This window comes from Suillus plorans (assembly GCF_016647745.1).
Source record: "Suillus plorans strain S12 chromosome Unknown HD556scaffold_52, whole genome shotgun sequence".
In the NCBI taxonomy this organism is placed as follows: Eukaryota; Fungi; Basidiomycota; class Agaricomycetes; order Boletales; family Suillaceae; genus Suillus; species Suillus plorans.
Window position 1 is genome coordinate 144,055 of NW_024537436.1, and position 19,464 is coordinate 163,518.

General features: G+C 47.4%; 6 protein-coding genes across 6 annotated transcripts; 5 read left to right on the plus strand and 1 right to left on the minus strand.

Moving 5' to 3' along the window:
- Positions 1-3,457: 3,457 nt before the first annotated feature.
- Positions 3,458-4,912, plus strand: HD556DRAFT_1446342 (uncharacterized protein; the record flags this gene model as incomplete). The annotated part of the gene is made up of 3 exons (XM_041307072.1): positions 3,458-3,975; positions 4,032-4,704; positions 4,760-4,912. The coding sequence occupies 3 exons, from the start codon at positions 3,458-3,460 to the stop codon at positions 4,910-4,912; spliced, it is 1,344 nt and encodes a 447-aa protein (XP_041157172.1).
- A 299-nt stretch (positions 4,913-5,211) lies between these two features.
- Positions 5,212-7,919, plus strand: HD556DRAFT_1491055 (WD40-repeat-containing domain protein; the record flags this gene model as incomplete). Its single annotated transcript, XM_041308795.1, has 16 exons — positions 5,212-5,381; positions 5,441-5,455; positions 5,512-5,617; positions 5,678-5,747; positions 5,814-5,876; positions 5,928-5,991; positions 6,038-6,122; positions 6,176-6,198; positions 6,247-6,405; positions 6,461-6,530; positions 6,586-6,758; positions 6,811-7,052; positions 7,104-7,290; positions 7,341-7,469; positions 7,527-7,568; positions 7,625-7,919. Exons 1-16 carry the CDS (start codon positions 5,265-5,267, stop codon positions 7,916-7,918), a joined length of 1,839 nt encoding a protein of 612 aa, XP_041157173.1. The 5' UTR covers positions 5,212-5,264.
- HD556DRAFT_741126 (heme oxygenase-like protein) lies at positions 7,920-8,978 on the plus strand. The gene is made up of 2 exons (XM_041311480.1): positions 7,920-8,453; positions 8,506-8,978. The coding sequence occupies exons 1-2, from the start codon at positions 8,010-8,012 to the stop codon at positions 8,797-8,799; spliced, it is 738 nt and encodes a 245-aa protein (XP_041157174.1). The 5' UTR covers positions 7,920-8,009; the 3' UTR covers positions 8,800-8,978.
- Positions 8,979-9,873: 895 nt separating this feature from the next.
- HD556DRAFT_1393246 (uncharacterized protein) lies at positions 9,874-12,153 on the plus strand. Its single transcript, XM_041303609.1, has 15 exons — positions 9,874-10,407; positions 10,459-10,468; positions 10,519-10,538; positions 10,591-10,623; positions 10,680-10,776; positions 10,824-10,852; positions 10,904-10,934; positions 10,986-11,018; positions 11,074-11,150; positions 11,204-11,258; positions 11,311-11,409; positions 11,466-11,582; positions 11,639-11,679; positions 11,742-11,767; positions 11,822-12,153. Exons 1-15 carry the CDS (start codon positions 10,351-10,353, stop codon positions 11,991-11,993), a joined length of 897 nt encoding a protein of 298 aa, XP_041157175.1. The 5' UTR covers positions 9,874-10,350; the 3' UTR covers positions 11,994-12,153.
- HD556DRAFT_1393259 (uncharacterized protein) lies at positions 12,137-14,365 on the plus strand. Its single transcript, XM_041303610.1, has 5 exons — positions 12,137-12,334; positions 12,387-12,488; positions 12,546-12,773; positions 12,864-13,180; positions 13,231-14,365. Exons 1-5 carry the CDS (start codon positions 12,214-12,216, stop codon positions 14,209-14,211), a joined length of 1,749 nt encoding a protein of 582 aa, XP_041157176.1. The 5' UTR covers positions 12,137-12,213; the 3' UTR covers positions 14,212-14,365.
- Positions 14,366-17,130: 2,765 nt separating this feature from the next.
- On the minus strand, positions 17,131-18,748 carry HD556DRAFT_1446345 (uncharacterized protein; the record flags this gene model as incomplete). The annotated part of the gene is made up of 5 exons (XM_041307073.1): positions 17,131-17,139; positions 17,189-17,652; positions 17,710-18,291; positions 18,351-18,554; positions 18,586-18,748. The coding sequence occupies 5 exons, from the start codon at positions 18,746-18,748 to the stop codon at positions 17,131-17,133; spliced, it is 1,422 nt and encodes a 473-aa protein (XP_041157177.1).
- Between the last annotated feature and the right edge of the window lie 716 nt (positions 18,749-19,464).

Here is a 19,464-nt window from a genome sequence, read left to right on the forward strand (position 1 = left end):
CAGCTGGATGCAAGTGTCTTCTTGACACTAAATAAATGGCAGATACTTGCAACTTGGGGAATGTTTGCATTGGTGCAAAACACGTACTGAGCTTTTAAATTTAGGGGACTGTGCTTGGCTGCCGTGGCGGCATGCTGTTCTGAGGAGCGCTCAGAACACCTGCCATGATGCCTTACGGGGTCCTACTTTCGGACCGCAAGTTCAACTTTCGCGGTTTCCGCACAATATTGTAATTTTCACGGTCCTACGGCAAGCTGAGCATGAAATCAGATTCGAAGAGTAATCTCAGGAGAAATCCGTTTTCGGGCGGTAGTTTCTACAAGATATGTATATCCAGAAACGTAAGAGTTGCACCCTTTCGAACTCGATTGTAACGGCAACAATTCTTCTAAGTTCGGGAGGAACATCTAACATAATTGAACTAAAAGCCAAGTGAAGTTTTTTCGGCCTAGCACCATTCCATGTACTAGAGGGGCAGCACTAATCCCCATCGTGTTTCAGTATCACAAGAAAACATTGTGATAAAGTTTCTTTCGAAGTTCTTAGCGCCGATTTGCCGCTACAGTCCCGCAACCTCAGGTCTGTACGTAATTGGTACTAGTATTGATATTACCTCTGTTCAAGAGAGAATGGAACTAACCAGGAGCGCGCAGCTCGGATCTAGACCAATCGCTGTCAATATCATGTCTTACATTATTGAAGACTAGGCCTCCCATATAAACAAAAAAGAAAACGACACAAATCAGCGCGTTCAGCGGATCAGAGTATATGCGCAGCGTATTCCAGACTTGGTCGTCAATATTTGATGCGATAATCAGGCCTCAGGGGCGAAGGCGATACGGCTGAAAATATTGGAATTTCGGCCATATACTCTAAATGCTTTTCAGTATTATTGAAAAAATAGCGAGACAACGAGTAAATGATTCATTGTGTCGATGATCCGGGCGCGTACTTGGCGATAAAAGACAGTCCAAGATGCGGCATAACGTATGGCCGCATTACCGTGTATTGGCATAGGCACCATCATGCCACCATGCCGCCGCTGTGCGAAATGATCCCACCAGATCGCGTGATGATGTATGAGTCATGAGAATGGATACTGGGCAGTGGACGCTCACTATCAAGAAATTATGTTATTACGGCATCCTCGGATAGGCCGCATCAGTGAGATGACGGGCCAAGGTTGGGCCAAGGTAATGATGTATTGACAACCTGAGAAGCAACCAATTGTCAGCTGGACAAAAATATGGCACTGAGTTCTTTAGGAGGCCACAACTTTTGGACGTCCTGGCATTGCTAGGGAGGTCTCTGAACAGGGCAATCAGACTTTCTGCCATTCCATTCAGGCGGTTCCGCCAGTCACACACAGTGTCCGCGCTTAGGCGAAAGATTAGTGGCAGATAACTGAGTTAACGGAGGTATTTCTTGCAAAGTGGTGCCTTCAGTTGGAGTTGTTTCAGTAACACCTCGGAGGCTTGAGATATGTGCGTAAGGCTATAATAACTTACGACTGGCTGGATAATATCACCTCGGACTTCATATCGAAGTTCCACACATGCTCCACGTAGTCTCCCCTAGCAAGATCATTTTAGACGAAGGAAAATCGTCATTACGCCAACGTTCCGCATTCAGGAGTACTGTCAACCTCCAGTGCGACTCGAGTAGTATGGTTCACAGGACCTAACGGAGTTTGAAAAGCAAACTTGCAGTGCCGGCTAGTACCGGTCCGTGTGTCCCTTCTCACTTGTACCCACCCTCGACACCGCCAGTAACTGTTCAGTGGGTAAATACACTACTTGTTTCCATTTCATGTCAAAAGAGAGATCCTACGGAACATCACAATTGTAATCGCTTGCAGGTTTCACATTAACAACCTTGCGAGTTTACTTCGGTGACGGCGCGTCAGCGCGCCGGTGGCAAGCCTTGAAGCTCGAAGCTTGAAGCACTGTTGTGTACATCCCTCTTTATTCTCGTGCTTACCCTAGTCAATTTTTTCCAGCCTCCACATCCCATGGTCTGATGCTACTGATGTCCTCGAATCTAAAGGTCACGCAAATTTGGTATGCAATAGTCTTGCGCAACCGAAATGACTGAGGCTTTTCCAACTTTACCTGCGCAGATGGTATCAGTTTTGGTTCTCAGATTCATAAATTCTCAGAATCCTCTTAACTGTCAGCGAGAGTCACACTAGCTCTTTCGTCTCGCAAATTTGTAATTTGGTCGCCGCCAAACAAGTTCAGTGTGTGCAGGAAAACTCTGCAGGTGACTACGTGAGGCCTTTCCATGCAAGTCTGGCGTTGGGCGGCTACACCGTAGTTGTACACTTGTCAGGTCCTAGCGGTGCTAGAAACCTGATCCAATGGCTCGCGCGGTCCGAATGTCTTCTCATTTCCGTCTCGCTCACCTTCGATTAATGTTTTCAAAACGCATCCACTCCTCCACAGCTGCTGATGACTTCAGCAGACAAGTACACTTATTCTCGTACGTTTTTGCAGCTTTCCCTTGCCTCTTGAACTCCAGGTCCTACAGAATATTGCAGTCTCAATGCTGGCATGCACTGCCGCTACCTTACAAATTTCATCGTACATTGACGCGCGTGAGCACGCCCGAATTCTGAAATTTTCTGGTAAGCAAATAATGTTTTGAAAGTATGCGTTAACAGCCTTTTTGCAGCTTTCATACAGGTTGAAAACACAACAACTATATAGATGGTCGTGCTCTTACTGATTTCTGGTCTGCTGCAAGAATCGCGTCTTACCTGCATGACGTGCGTCAGTGTGCCCAAAAATTTATGGTGAGCACAAATTCTTAAATATCCGTGATGATGTGGTCATTCCATGCAGATTCAGAATAACCATTTAGATGATTTCACTTGTAAGCCAGTTCTGATGAGCTGCAAGAATTTTGTTGTCTTGATTGGGCACGTCTGTGCACCTGAAAAAGGCACAAACTGCTGTGCAAGTCAGTCTTCGTGTCCTGGTGGTCACCTTGCCCGAGACTCCAGATCTCCCTCCCAACAATCATTTACCAGTGCTTGTCATTTTGGGTCAATTATAGACATCTCTGGGTTGCTGGTTCTGCTTTGTTTTACACAGAATTATGCAGTAACTTATCATCTCTTATTTGACATTTTCTCGCTATGCACAACAGATGAAGTTCGTTGTCAGTAAATAGAAGTGAGTGTTGGCACGGGAATTTTCTGCAGCATACTAGTACACTGCCTGGAAGAGAAGATTTGAGTTTCAGAGATGGTAAGTATGTACGAGGGCTTCATCAATATTAATGACCATTTGCTTTGCAAGACTTCACTTAGCCATCTACATGTCTCGATCTAATTTGATTTCTGGAGACGGTCACGCGTATTCCACGTGACCACGTAGCGTTCAGTTGCTACTTCAAATGAATGTCAGTTACAACCATTTTACTGACCAAAAATTCACTCTTGATCCTCTGACACATGGAAAATATAGAAGACGACGTGTCCAAACCAGCCCCTGTAATTGTGGACTGTGACGTCCTAGAGGCTGCTAAAGAGAATATCCAGCCACTTGCATCTGGTCGTAGAGTTACCACTCTTTCAGCTATCCTGCAAACTCCTCACGCACAGCGGGATGCGCAACTACTCGCAGCGCGCAGGCGCTTCCGTACGAACATCCAAATCGCACTCGAAGATGATGATGATGATCCACTGGAAGCATACTCGCGTTTTGTTCAATGGACTCTCGAAAATTACCCCCAAGGACAAAGCGCGGAGTCTGGACTCTTAGAGCTTCTGGAAGAGGCAACAAGGGTATTAAAGGACAACCGAGAGGGACGATGGAAAGGGACGTCGACGTACCTCAAACTTTGGGTACTGTACGCGAGCTATGTGGAGAAACCGACCATCATCTACAATTTTTTGCTCGCAAATGATATTGGAACCGACCATGCTCTACTGTATGAGGAATACGCGGCTGCACTTGAGAGAGCCGGACGGTAAGCTTCAGCCTGACTTCACGCAAGGCTCGTTTTGAAGCAAGGTTTTGTCGCAGGCGCAGTGAAGCAGATGCTGCATATCTACTTGGAATTGCACGTCAGGCTTCTCCCCTTGATAGACTTGTAGCAAAGCATAGTGAATTCCAGAAACGAATGATGACTGCAGCCACAATGACTCCACAGCTCGCTCCAAATGCTCCCCCACGTAGAACAGCGTTGGGGGTGACTTCCTCATCTTCTGCCGCAGTACCAACTCCTTCGTCATCATCGCAAGCCAGTGCCAATGGGTCTCGAAGTGGACCACGGCTAGGCACAAATGCTCGTCTCCAAATTTTCGTGGACCCTTCCGGAGCAGGGTCAGCCGACGCAATGGACTCAGCCACACCTTATCCTGATATCGGAACACGTAAATCTCGGGTCAAAGAAAATGTGCCGGAGGTCAGCAAAGCTGCAGGCAGCACCTTAAAGCAAGCAGGTCGTACTAGACGAATTGCGTCTGGGTCGAATTCGGGAGCAATTGCACCAAAAATTGTGCCTTTCAGAGACCCCGAACCAGACATGGACGTGGAAGGAAAGGTTGTAACGGAGCCACCTCGCGTTCCCATATCAAGGCAGAAGGACACAGTATCGGAGACTCCCACAAGGACTAGCACCATCATACCGTTTCATGACGCCCCCAACGGTGGCGGCATTCCGTCCATCTCTCAATTCACACCGTTTCGAGATGAGGTGAGTAAACTTTACTGTACGGCCGTACAGAGTTGATGACAGCTTATCGATTTAGCCTGAAATGGACCCGTCGGCTGCAACGCTTGCACCTGAGATGGTGATGAAACTAAAAACTGTTGGGGGACCTGTTATTGGATCTGAAGCAGAAGCGTTGAGGAAAGATCCTTTGAAGAATTATTCTACCGAAGAATGTCCACAGGATGACTGAATGATCTTTCCCCGTTTAACCTCTCTTTCCTCCTAGGCTATTGTCGGTTATGCTACATTATTATCTACCCTCACTTTCCGCCTCCTGCTTCAACATCTTGATCTTGGGTTTTGTCTTGAGTTTTGTAAACGTATTCTTATCAGATCATGACCCTGCTAGCTTATCTGTAGAACAAAGATTGTTAACCTCTACCCCCAACCTAGCAGGCTGGCTAAAGACTAGTCACTGGTCGTCAAGCTGGTTTCCTAATCTGTCTTTCCCCTGTCACGACCGTATCCGCAGCCCGGGCTTTTGATCAGTCTACACACCTGACCTTGTCAACCACACTTACTAAGTTTCAGTGATCCTCGCAATGTCATCCAAGCAAATTGCTTTATATCCTTGCTCTCCCAATACCGTACGTGGAACATCGACAAAGATCTCAGCTAGTAAAGATAAGGTTGTCTATACCAATGGGAAAACTGTGATCGTGCGTCGTCGCCCATCGTACACCCTTATGCTGTTCACTAATGGGCTATCCACCTCTAGATTCGTGACCTTAAGGTGAGGATTGATCTTGATACTCGTTTTTATTGTTTATTCAATGCTGGTCCACCTAGAATGCCGCCCTATCAACGACTTTCTCTGGTCACGCATACAATACGACTGTTGCGCGTTTCTCACCATCTGGCTTCTACTGCGCATCTGCAGACATCACTGGAACAGGTGCGCATCTATTACAGTGTCATATGTGACAACAATCGCTGATCAAATCTGATCCTACAGTCAAGATATGGGATACTATAGGCGAGGATCAAACTGTGAAAGGAGAATACAAAGTTCTCTCCGGGAAAGTGTAAGTGGTATGCTCTGCTCATCGAGAGTTGAAGTTTATTTGAGTGACACTGCTCGCAATCGGTAGCAACGATCTGGCCTGGGATGGCGAAAGCAAGCGGATAATTGCAGTTGGCGACGGCAGAGAGAAGTACGCAAAATGTCTATGTAGAGCGGACAGAGCCTGACGGTGGTTTTGAAGATTTGGTCATGCCTTTCTTGCCGATTCCGGCTCTTCGACGGGTCAGATCAGTGGACACTCAAAGGTTCGGCGTCACCATTTTTGTGAACTAGCAAGCTCATCTCGGGTAGGTAATCAATGCTGTTTCTATTAGGTATCAGCGCCCCTTTAGGGCAGCTACCGCCTCCGATGATAATTCCATCGTCTTTCATCAAGGTAAATAGCATTCAAGTTCATCGAACGAACACTGAATCCCTGGCATCCTGCAGGCGTTCCTTTCAAATACGATAAGGTCTGAAACTTCTTTAGGGTATGAGTGTTTGACTAAAAATGTGTGAAGACTATCAGAACGCATACCAAATTTGTGCAAGATGTTCAATTTGGACCTTCAGGTGACCACTTCGCCAGTGTGGGCTCAGACTCGAAAATCTTCCTTTATGATGGGAAGACTGGTGAGACGGTCACAGAGTTTACTGACAGCCCGCACAAAGGAACCATTGTGAGTTGTGATGGAAGCGTGGTTCGAGTTGAGAGACTGACATTGTCTCTACTAGATGTCCTGCTCTTGGAGCCCAGATAGCAAGTCATTCTTTACGACTTCTCTGGATTGCACTGTTAGATTATGTGCGCACTCAAACGTACTGCGCTTTACTAACTTGACTGAACTCGTCATATTCAGGGGATATCGAGTCCCGTAAGTCGTTGCAGGCTTGGACGGTTGGTAGTGGCGTGCCCAATCAGCAAGTCGGCGGTGTCTGGAGTGGCATCAGTGACATTGTGTCACTCTCTATGTCTGGTGATTTGAATGTCTTTGACCTGCGCACGGGAGATAAGCCAACTCGTATCCTTCAAGTATGCAACCCTTCCTGAGTTCATGGTGCATCGCATGACACTCTTCGTACAGGCTCCACAAAAAGCAATTACCGCAGCCTCATCAACGTCTTCGAATACGTTCTTCGCTGGGTCAGCTGACGGGCGAGTGTTATCATACGATGTGGACTCGACATCACCTTCAGATGCCGTTCAGCTGGTTGGGGGCACGCTGCACACTAGTCTTGTATCTGGCATGGCGACCGCAAGCTCCGGGAAGGTATTCACCGCAGGTTATGATGACCACATCAGAGAGATTGAGGGATCCACATACACGTCTGTTGTTTGTCGTTCCGCGTCATCGTTTTATTGAAATGGATGTGATAGACCTGCTTCCATCCCTTCATTGTCGCAGCCCAAGGCTGTTGCAGTGACATCAGACGAGACCGTATTTGTCGCTGGTATCACCTCGGTCGAAGCAATCCGTAACAATCAACGGGTCTTTGAGCTGAAACCATCATATGTACCAAGCGCAGTGGGCGCTGGGGGACTTGTGGTTGCAATAGGTGGGGAGGTGAGCATCTCCATTTTGTGAACTGTAATTTTCAGTTTATCGTGCTCAAGGATAAACGCGTGCACGTCCATACTTGGAACGGTAATACGTTGACGGATAAACTAGTACTTCCAGAAAGCGAGGGCACGATAACTGCGCTAGCGGTCTCAAATGATGGAGCATTGATAGTGCAAGGAAATGTGAGTATCGAGCACCGGTTCTGATTCAGGTTCTCGTTACCGACATTTCATCTACAGTCTGCCGGAAAGATCGCGTTATATCACTCACAGAGTGGCGAGGTAAGTTTTGCTAATCACTACACCGGGTACACTGAATTGATATCATGGACCACCAGCCTATTCCGACTCGCTGGGACTGGCACACTGCGCGCATATCTTCCTTGGAATTCTTTCCAGCCCTGTCTCCGACCCATGTTGTTTCGGGATCTCTTGACACCAACCTCTACGTCTGGAGTTTGGAAAACATATCGAAACGTGTTCTCATTAAGGGGGCGGGTCCAGGGGGTGTTAACTGTGTCATTTGGCTCGGTGACGCACATGTCACCGATGGTAAAAAGATAGGACGTGTTTTGAGCGCTGGCGCCGATGGATGTGTGCGCGTCTGGGAAGTCGAGTTGCCAGGGAAGTGAGTCTATTAGATAAGATAAGATAAGATAAGATGTATGATGACGTATATGCGTGCATTACTACCCACTCACTCCCACCACTCAGTTGTCAAACATGCATAGTCATATCACGCAACATCTAAAAGACCAAGCTACCTTGAGGCCATGCTACAACGCAGCCACTCGGCACGAATTTCTTACAGCTGCTGGTACGCTGACCCTATCTCCAGCTCGTCTTGCGTTTTGGCTCTGTCAGGATCGCATTTATGCGGCACACGCATACCCACACTTTATTGGTCTGCTCATATCAAAAATTCCCTTCGATGGACCTGCTGTTGAGGAGGAATTGAACAGAGAGACTCTCGCCCTGCTGACGATATGCTTGGAGGGGGTTATTCGCGAGATTGCATTCTTTGAAGGGGTCGCAAAGGAGTGGGAATTGGATATCGATGGTTGGAAAGAACGGAAGGCCACGCGAGATTACACAGCTGAGATGGCGAGGGTAGCTTCTGTTGGTTCGTTGGAAGAGGGACTCGTGTTTCTGTGGGCAATGGAACAGGTGTGTATGCCTCGCAATCGACATATTATGCTACTTGACACAGGCTCTTTAGGTATACCTCGATGCATGGAAGTATGTAAAATCCCTGTTCCCTCCCCAAAGTGACTCAGAAGACTATACTGCAAATGCGATTCGCCAACTAACAAACAACTGGACGAGACCGGAGTTCGAGGAATTTGTCCAGAAGGTGGAGGCTCTGGCAAACAAGCACTTTGCTAGACGTCACCATGGGCATTCGCACTCAGCTGTACGTGCGATGGAGAGTATTTGGGAGAGGGTTGTGGAACTTGAAGAGATGTTTTGGCCCGAGGAGGGAGAGGACACCCTTTTGAGGTCGAACGCATGAATTCTTTGGAAAATAACGCCACTTGATTGTCATAGCCTCTCATAGGAGTATATTGTAGGAGAGGAGCTCATGTTGTCTGCCGAATCGATAGATTCGCCTGCATGGCAAGACTGCTAATGCTATACGCAAACTATGTTCCACATTCCCACTGTCGCGCCATGAAGGCCACCGACTCACCGGTTGCCAGACTACGGAGTCACTGCTCTGATATCTCGTCAGCTATACCAATTGGTAGATGATCATAATAATGCTGCGGTATCCAGGAGTTCCCAGGTACAAAAACATTCTTCAAATCCAATCGATTGAATTTATTTTGGTGATGACAACAAACGGCAACTGTGCGAGAGCCCGTAGAAGTCAAAAATTGAACTCCAGAAAAGTGAGATGAAAAAATATCCAGGCGCGGGTCACCGCTGATCCGGTTCGTATTACTGAGGTGAATCGGGCAACGACAAGCGGGCCGTGATAGTGAAACTTTGAACCCTGGAACCTCCAAGTCAATATAGAGTATATGCATTTCTTATTTTGTATACTCACGACTCGCGGGAGGTGAGCCAGGTGCGTATGCTGCGGTCTGCATCATCAATTCATGGCATTTCCGTGTGAATGTTGCCAACGTTCTTTCCTGGACGCGTCGATGAACGATACACGATTTTCATTCGCTGAATATGTGTTTGATATCTAAAAGTTAAGTAAGTTGAGGGACATCCGCTGTGGTGAGTGTTGGGCTTACGGTGACTGATAGCATTCATTGTCCTCCCTGCGTCGTCAGCACTAGTGCTTGGTGAGACTGTAATCATACGATTTCCGGGTTCGCGAGTGGGAATCAAAAAGGAACGAGTGACAGTTTTTAAACTGAGCTGATGAGTGGGGATTCCAAGGTAAGGATGTGTATCATCTCCATTGGTTTGATCCGAGTACGCACAGCCTAGTGCGATTACCTACTAGTAATAGTAAGAATTTACCGGTAACTTGGGGTCATGCTACAAGCTCGTATGAGTCCGCGCGACGTCGCAATCGCGGCTCATCGTTGTAGTATAAGATAGCTATATTTAGTAGGAGATACTTCTATAGTTCCCACGATCACAACCCAGGCCGGGTATGATACGGGCATGAATGTTCATAGGAAACCCAGTAACACTAGTCAGTGACGTTGATCAAGGCGTGCTTCCGTACGGGGATCTCTCGTACTAGGTTCTTGGTCATCTGATTGGCGAAGAGTTCCGATCAGCCCGGCGACATAGCCGCAAGATACCGCCGCGCGTCTACGCATACTCAACTTACCTAGACTCCTACTTAGCACCCCCAAGCCAATGTCTTCCATTCCATGACTTGGATGATGAGTGAGTCCCAGCGTAACTGTGTCCTTGCAGCCTGCTACCGCGCCAGTGCAAGTAGCGCTGCCGCCTCAATGCTCATCACTTGCGCACACCCTTGGAGATGGCCGCTCCGACACTGCCGTCGAATATCTGTGCCTGAATCTATCGGCTTCTTATAGATGGTGGATGGCAAGAGGAGTGGTATGCCATTTGACATCCTTCCTCCAACCCCATGACTCTCTATGAACCAACCGACTTCGTGATAGGGCGCTCTCTTTTGAATCTAAATGTGAGTCGTGCATATAGTGACCTCACAGATGCTGACTCCAGTTTTTCTTAGTACGCTTATGGTGAGATAAACTCTTGTCAAGTGGCATCAGCCTATCTGAAATCAACTCAGTGTCTACAACTGTGATCTGGGTTCGTGTTGTTGCCAGAGTTTCTCTGTACCTCTCGATTGACATTTACAAAGGTCTATGACTATATCATCACATTCGACGATGAGGTGCACCATCTTCGATTATTGCTATCTTCGCGATTCTGAGCCCAATGGTTTCGAAGCTGGCCTATCTTCGCAAGTCCACGTGGGGGAAAGTCAAGATACTGTATCTGATGTGTCGCTATCTGCCATTTGTGCTATTGGCTGCAGATACCTACCGTGAGCCCCAGTTCATATTACTGTTTGCATGATTGAAAGTGTTGTAGAGGTATTACAACCTGCCTTGCCATTGAGTGTGAGGTGCTTTCTCCAGAGTGTGTTGTACGATGTCTGACGTGCCAAACAGCAATGTCAGACATACTTCCAGATAAACTCATGTCAGTGCCTTACAAGCCTCCAAGATTAACAAATATCTCATTTATCTACAGGGCTTGAGGGAATCACATTGGTAGCTGCGGAATGTAGGTTTTGACCCTTATTCTGCACCATTTTCACGATGAAACATCATACCTGTAGGGATGTTCATTTTGAGAACGTACGCCATCTGGGGAAGAAGCAAGAGGATATTGATAATTCTCTTGGGTTCCTTCTTCGTACGCTTAAATCTCTTCCGAGCGTCCCTCTTGAGATGACAGTTATTTCACAGGCAATTTTGATCCCAGTCATCTATATCTTGACTAGCTTTGGCAACTCAGTGACAAGTATGTGTTCCCGTCGCTGCCAAAGAGTGACACCAATCGATGCATTTACAAGTATCCGAACCTCCAATCCCCAACATCACCAGCTGTTATAATGTCGAAGAAAGTCGCATCATTGTTGTAGCCTATGTTTTACTAGTAATCGCTGAATTTGGTGAGTGAGCGTTGAATGAAAAAATAATCTATCAGGTTTGACCAGTTTCCTCACAGAAATTTTGTCTTTTACACTATACCGCTCCATCAAACATTACAGAAGTCTTACAAACGACAATCACTTGCTCAATATTCTCATTCAGCACAACATATTCTATTTCATCTGCGGACTCTGTACGTGGTAAAACAGTCTCGACAATTCGTGCTTGCTGCTGAAGCTATTTAACCAGTCTTTTCGCTTCTTGTCATCCTGACCATAGCGCTTCTTCCTGTACGTGTGCATCTCTCACAGCTAGCCTTTATGCTTCCTGTGCTTACCAGTCGGCATGACAGTCTGTGTACGGTGATATGGCTTCAAAGTACGTCGTGTGTCAGTGTTGCGGAATGAGACACTCAATATGTTGGTATCAAAGCCTACAGGTCACGGTACATTCCCTGCTCGTTACACGGATGCATCTCGAGCTCTGGAGGTCGGACCGTGCTCAGAGGTTCGTCTTGGTTGACGATAATATAGCCCTCGATACATTGGATCAAGTTCTGAGAAGTCGCAATCAGGATTGGCACAGAAATATTTTGGCCACTTGACCTTGTCTTCGTTATATAGTTCCAGCAAGTTGCGCAAATATGTAGCTATGTACTGTAGAGACACACAGTTGCTGTAACTCTCAGTAAGGTCACGACATCACGTGAACATGTCAGTTACGCGTCAGTGGTGTCACGACCCTATCATTGCTTTGAAGTCCGATACACGACTCATTCAGTGACTGCGAATGTCGAAATTGCTGACAACTTCAAGTGCAACGACATGAGTTCTTCCAGCACATCTCCATCCACACAGGACATCTGGAAGTGGACATTCACCAAGGAAGCGACTGCTCCATGCTTCGTTAGAGACGCCCTCTCGATGAAGGAATGCAACGCCGGAGGTCTGCCTCGCTTGCTTAACCGCAATACCTGCCTAACCAGCTGTGGATTCAGATGCCGACTTTTACTGGCTGGGACACATCCCCTGTCGAAAAGTGATCATTGTTGGCATAGTGGTTGGAATCCAGGATTACGAGAAACGGACGTTGTACACTAGTGAGTGAACCGTTTTTGTGGCTAAACTTTCGAGTAGTTACCGAGCTTGTTCAATAGTCGACGATTCTACGGCTGTCATAGACTGCGTGCTTCGTCATCCCTCGCCACCGAAAGCTCCAACGAATACTGATGCAAGTCGCTCGATTCAAAACTCAAAATGGGAGGCGACGTCACTTATTCCTCCTGCGCCACCCACTCCTGTCACTGCTATCGGCTACCCAGTACAAGTAATCGGCAAAGTTTCTCGGTTCTACGATACAAGACAAGTAGTAGTCGAATCTATTGGTAAGTTGCTGCGCTACTTATCTTTCGCTGCAAACTGAGCGTGTCCCCATGACTGCTCTTCACGAACGCAACATGGGAATGAACTTGAAGAACCCTGCGAGTCGACTAATGACCAATGGAAACACTGGAAAACAGTTGCGGAGCTTCACAAGTCAAGATATTCCGTGCCGAAACCGTTTGAGATACCAGCGCCTCTTGCTGTTTCTTCATGTGAGACTGGTTCGGAAGAGCTTGGAAACTGGCATGAAAGGAGACAGCCAGCTGCGGCGTCCACGTCTGCATCGGGGACGGGTATCCCCGTGCCCCGCACGCCCTTGAAGCGTCCAGCACACGATCATGCCCCATCCTCACCACTTACGGATAGTACAACCTCCGCCCCATCCAGTCCAATTAAACATGGATCTACAGTGAGTATTCTGCACTGTATACAACCACCACCCAACCCTTCATTTTTCAGGACCCACCGAAACTTCGTCACCCTTCCCGATTACATGCGCGGGACTTGACTGAGAACACATTTCGATTGTACCTCAAGCATTACATGGATCATGCTGTTGTGGCCCTTCATTGGGACGTAGATGATGATTTGTTCTCGACGCCGACCAAGCGCCCGCGCGTTCCATTGGACCAGACTCCTAAGGCACGAACGGTGTATGCAACGGATAACATGACGCCACGCGCATCTACTCTGAACGATAGTGCTCCCGATCGCCCTGCATTCACGCTCTCGCACCTACGCCGCGTTCCAGAACTCGCACTTCTCGCTTGCCGGGTGGTTCATACCGAGAGGAAGCGACGCGCCCAAGCAGAGAGGGATGCAGAAAAAGACAAGGCTATGCAGACACAGAAGACCTCCTCGAACAATACCCATGGGCCCTTATCGAAAGCTCTTGCTCATTCACGAATGAGGACCAAGCCCACAGATGCGCCACGTGTGAAGATGAAGCGTCTATTTTCGTGGGCGGTATTAAAGCTATATGAAGAGGGTAGCATCGTGCTCTGGGACCAACCACTGACGCCCGCTGCTGTCTCCGGTTCGCGTCCTCCTGGGTCTGGCGACACAAGCGGATTGTGGAAGACTGCGAACAACACTGCTAATTGCTCAAGTGCGAATAGCTCAGTGTTTTCAACCGCCAATAACACGATGTTTTCTTCTACTGGGGCTTCTTCGTCCAAGTTCGTCATGTCTGAAGAAGATGCCTATCTCTCTGATCCACCGATGTATGAGGAAGATGAGGCTTATGTTTCTGTGACGCCGGCATTGCTTGCTGTACCTGTGCGAAAGATCATGCGTGCGAAGGGGATGCGAGGCAAGAGTGTCAAGGTTGGAGCGGAAGAAATTACCAGGTGTTTGAGAAGAGAGGATGCACGCTGGGCGCGGATTGGGGCGTGGGCTGTGGAAGAGACTATGGAAATGATTCTTGGGGAGCGGAACTGAGTTCGTCGCGTTGCGAGCGTATGTTTGGGGTCGATTGCATCTGGGTTTGTGGCGGAATAACATATGATATCTCTAACAGCATGATATATTACACAAACTAGTAGATGTATGAATTGCTCTGTCTATGCAGGCGAGCGTAATTGCGCTGAATGAAAGTTGCGCCGAAAAGGAGAGATGGACAACTCAAAAAGTACGTTGCTTTCAAAGTTCTCCATCGGTCACTTTGATTTCCTACCAAACTTGGCTCAGTATGTGAGAGTTCGACTCGGACTCGGTGTCAGTTTTACTGATCCACCAACGTCGAGGTGATCATTTATTGATTTGTGTACATATTCTGAATCTTCAAGACTCATGTGAATTGATCCGCGTCGTAAAAGACTCGAGATGGTGAGCACAGACAAACTTGCAGTTTGTAGGGACTGATATGCTTGAGGTCTACGGTGCCACATGCAACTGATTGGGGAATTTAGGCTCAGGTGGGTCGGAGGGATACATGTCATGGTAATCATGATGTACGGATGCGGTCAATAAAGACATCCTGGTGGGCAGCGACAGGCCAGTAAGTGTCCGAAGGTGGCAGTGTGGCGGGAATCCGGTGAATTGAGTCAAATGATTGAACCGGGGGACATTGTATGTGCAAACCTTGATGAAATTTATCGGTGGCGGTATGATACACTATATGTACAGCTTGGAATAAAAATCAACGGGATGCAATAATTAGCATTGGTAGCAGCGCGAAGTGCGTAGACTGGGTACCAGCCTTGACCGGGACCAGCCCGCCCAATATTACGGTATGACTCCGTATGAGCGACGTGTCTGCTTACATTTATTTGGACGAGTGCAAATGGAGCTCACCCAAAAATATTTCCGTTCCCTATGGTATCACCAGGCCTCACCGATGCACCCAATATTACGTCCGCTAGAGATACAAGGTACGAAGCCACTGATACGGCGATTCCATGGTATGAATGCACATAAATGAGATAGTCACGACACTTATCATCAAGGTCCAGAACCACGGCTTGGCTACTCTTCGACATACTAGCCACATCCGAATAGTCAGCGTGTCCAGTGTAGAAGGGTCCAGATCTTGGTATCGAGTACCGTGCATGCCTATTATTGCCTCCCCTGATCGCGATATCGATTAGGTTAACGCCGTCTCAGAATGTCAAGAGATCATCACCTTGAGAGACTTTTCCTGTATTATGCCGTGCATCCAATCGTATACTGGGTGACTATCCGTGAGCTCAAATACTGTGGAATAGAATCACAAAAAGGCCAATGAAGGAAGTTGCAACGTTGAGCGCTGTTCAATTTGCAAAACATATCCTAATGGGCGGTTTGTATCTGTTTTGGGCCACTAACGCCAGAGCTATCCGCTGACTAATCTACAACTCAGGTCCCCGCCTGACTCAATTTCGGCACGGTAATAGTCACTGCCGTGGTCCGACCTCTCCCAATACACAGGTCCAATCCATGAGCTCCCTGATGAATTTTTCTGTTCAAATTTTCAGCAGACTGCGCAGTCTCGCATAACTGCGACTGGTGGTCACTGGTGGCCCGAGTTGAGATGATGGAACACGATCGTTCTGACTCTCCACAATACTTGCCACGGGGTAATGATCGCAACGTGGCTCAGGAAGTAACTGGACACGACAAAAGCTCACCGGTCGTCGGCCGGGTCTCGATACGATGAAGTCGAGCTTGCTCGACTCCAGCAACTAGTGTGGCTGCTAACACTCTCGCATCTTCGTTATCAAGGAAAGCCATCTATTCTCTGTCGTTCCCTGGAGTAGTAAATCATCCATCCATCAGCTTCTTACCAACAAAATCCACATTTTTCTTCCATGTGTTACGGTCTTTTTACGGTTTCTTCCGCAAATATTTTCAAAGCTGGTACTAATCTATTCTACGTTATCTAGCCATCCACTTATTACTTGAGAAGAAAACGATGGTCTAAAATACACAGGATATCTAACGTCCGTCACCTCGTGTTTCCCATTTTACGGGCCATGTACAAGCATCTATCCTCGTACGTGCTTACTTTAATTTCCCTCGACATTGGGCCCCGGAATGCCTTTTCAGTTCCTCACATTCTGTAGAAAATACTATTCCAAGAGTAGTTGCGCCAAGGAGCAGACACCACGATCTTGTCATATTCAACTACCTTCTAGTTCCATCGCTGCAACGGCAAGTGCTACTGGCGCCAAGGAAGACGTCAAGAAGGTCGTGTCTTTAATGCTGATAAGCAGTACGTCTTCTGGCGCAAAAGGTGGTCATAAGGAAGGACTAAATTGGCCAAGGAATTCCAAGGGCACCAATCAGTTGACTAACCCTCGCCCTGATATCAATGTGGCGATATGATTCATCTCGCTAGTAAAGAGCAGTAACTTGGACTGATCGAGGCCGCTGTGGAATGCAAAGTTTATTTGCTGAAAGCGAAACGAGAAGTAATCACACTTCTAAGCAATTTGAAATTGTCCTATCAGAATGCTTCATCGTGTCTTTGTTTCACTTACTAAACGCGCAGCGTAAAATCATTGGTTTTCGCCACAGCGGTTAGATGGGCTTACAAGGTATCATGCACCCGACTTGGAAATTTAGCGTTCCTCACAATGGAGGGATCACTATGAAATCGCGACATCAATCAGAAGAGGAGTGAGAATGGTTAGTACAGGCTCCGAGTCGATGACCCACCGTCGCCGTCTGTAATGCTCATAATACGAACCTACATCACACCAGATGACCATCATAACAATAATCGCGCAATGTGCTATCTACTGAAGCTAGCAAGGGACAAATATCAAAGGGCAAAAAGTGAACAAAAAGTACCTAGCCTTACTAGAAGACCGTGACTCCGATACGATTACAACTATACAGTACATGCCAATATAATATGATCATCTGTGCACTACTGTTCTACAAAATCTGATGGAGATGTAAGCAGGAGGTCACCCCCATTGGGTAGATTACTCACATAATTGCGGATGTCGTTCGGGAAGCTGGTCGAAGACTGTGCCATCGTCTCATTGTGTGTCGTATCAGGCGAGTTAGGAATATTGGTAACGAAATCATCTAGGCAGAAGTTATCAAGGCTACCATCCAATATGAATGGTTCGTCCAGCCTGTTTTGCATGCTATATTCGTGCGACTGAAAGATCCCTTGTTCCGAGAAATTTGGGGACACAAGGTAATTTTGAGAAGAGAGTGGATGCATGGGATGCATTGAAGCATGAGTAGTGTCTGCGAGGAGTTGTGAATTGGTTTGATATGCGACATGTGGTGACATGGAAGATGTGGGTGTCTGTACAGAGACGGGATATCGGAAGTGGTATGTAGCAGAGAAGATAGGGACTGGGCGTGGGCGACCTGAGGATCTTGCGGGAGTTCCTGGGTCCAGAATACGGTACACATCCTGAATTATGGTGTATATGGTAGGATCTTTGGCGACAAATCAATCAAACGCCTGTTTACGCATCAAGTTCAAAAAATACGGACCTGGAGATTTGCACAGGGTCTCCCAGTACTTGGGAACTAGAGGTGTGCTGTACAGCAATGGACCATCCCCGGAAGAACCGGTAAAATATGGTCCGACGCATTCGAGTTTCGTGTCCTCGCTGTGGATGGGCGCGCCATCCAATAATACTATGTAGGATGACTTGCCAATGACGGCTGAGGGGGAGACGAAGGTAACAGTGGAATCAATGTCCCTTATGGGACGTGGTGTATCTGAGGAGGTGTGTGAAGCGACACCTTGAGGGGGCAAGTTATATGGAGAGGAAAATGATGCATGGGAACTCGATGAGAATGAGCTAGACTCTGGCAAAATGTCAATGTATACTGGGGTACGCATGTCCTGAGGAAGGTGGTTTCGTTGAGACGATGACATGTATTGTCCAGAAGATATAGACGAGTCTGTGGATGAGCAGGTGGATGAGTCGACGCTGGTTGACGTCGAAAGGTTGGAATATATAGAGGAGGGAGAAGGGTTGGATTCATCCTGGTTATCAGGAGAAAACCTCCGGGACAAGTCGACTTCACTCCGCGCACCATAATATTGCAGGGTAAGGGAATCGATCACTTCCAAAACAGTGAGTTCTAGTTACGCCGTGCACAGGACAACGGACTCGGATACTTACGTTCCCGACCCTCGACTGTGTCCTTAAACTGTTGTAGACGACTGCCTATTTGTTTTGATGATCTGTGTTTTCCCGTCTTGCGGTAAATGTAATCTGAGATGAACTGATTGCGTTGAGGGAACCGACTCAATACATGTGCTTCCGAGTCCCGAGAGTAGTGAGCGGATCCATATTCTTGAAGGCCTGGGCTCGGAGTCACGTGACCTATTAATTAGGTTGTGAATACAATCCGCACCTTTCAGCATCATGGCTTCGAGACCAGGTGGCCATACAGGCTCAGATTTACCCTTCAGAGTTTTCCAACTTTTTCTGACCTTCATGATCGTCCGAAAAATGTCTTCTGTGCTTTGGCTCGGTGGTATTGGCTGTGGAGGATCGGGATCACGTGGGCTTGTCATCATGCTGCCAGCGATGCAAAACGCGCTTGGTGGGCGTGGAGTGTGGGCGATCAAATGATGGGTGCAGGAGAATACAATACTATAGTGATCTGACTATAGATCAAAACAGGTGAAGCATACCAATTGGAGCTTGGCTAGCGCTGGCTAATATAACTTAAGGGTGCCCCACTGGGGGCGTTAACGGCAAACATGGCAGTAAGTTTCCCGGATGTGGCAGAACAGTTGTATGATTAACAAAAAAAGCTTTGACACAACAAGCGGAGGGGACAAGAACCCCGTTGTCAGTCGATCAAGCTGCGTCACGTACTCAAGGTTTCAAATTTGCAGCGATTTACTCATGAGAAGTACGAGACAGTATGGTTCGCACCGCCCGAATAAATGGCGGTACCGCAAAAATAAGTACCCCCAGTTGGTAACCATAGAACCATGCCACAAAACATGCGCCATGATTACATCTCGACGGTGAGCCTTCGCGAGAAGCCGTTGATGAGAGGGTAATAATGTTGCAATGTCCCAGCGATGTGACGAAATATTGTCACTCGCGCCGATTTCATGAGGGAGATCATCAATCAGTGACGGCGTCAGTTAATCATAGATCCCTTTCACCGGCGATGTAATCGTCCCGAACGCGGAGAATTCCTTTCATGTGAATAGCAACAATAAATATTTCAAACAAGGTTAAGTGACCTTGCAACTATCTTGTGCTCATCGGAGGA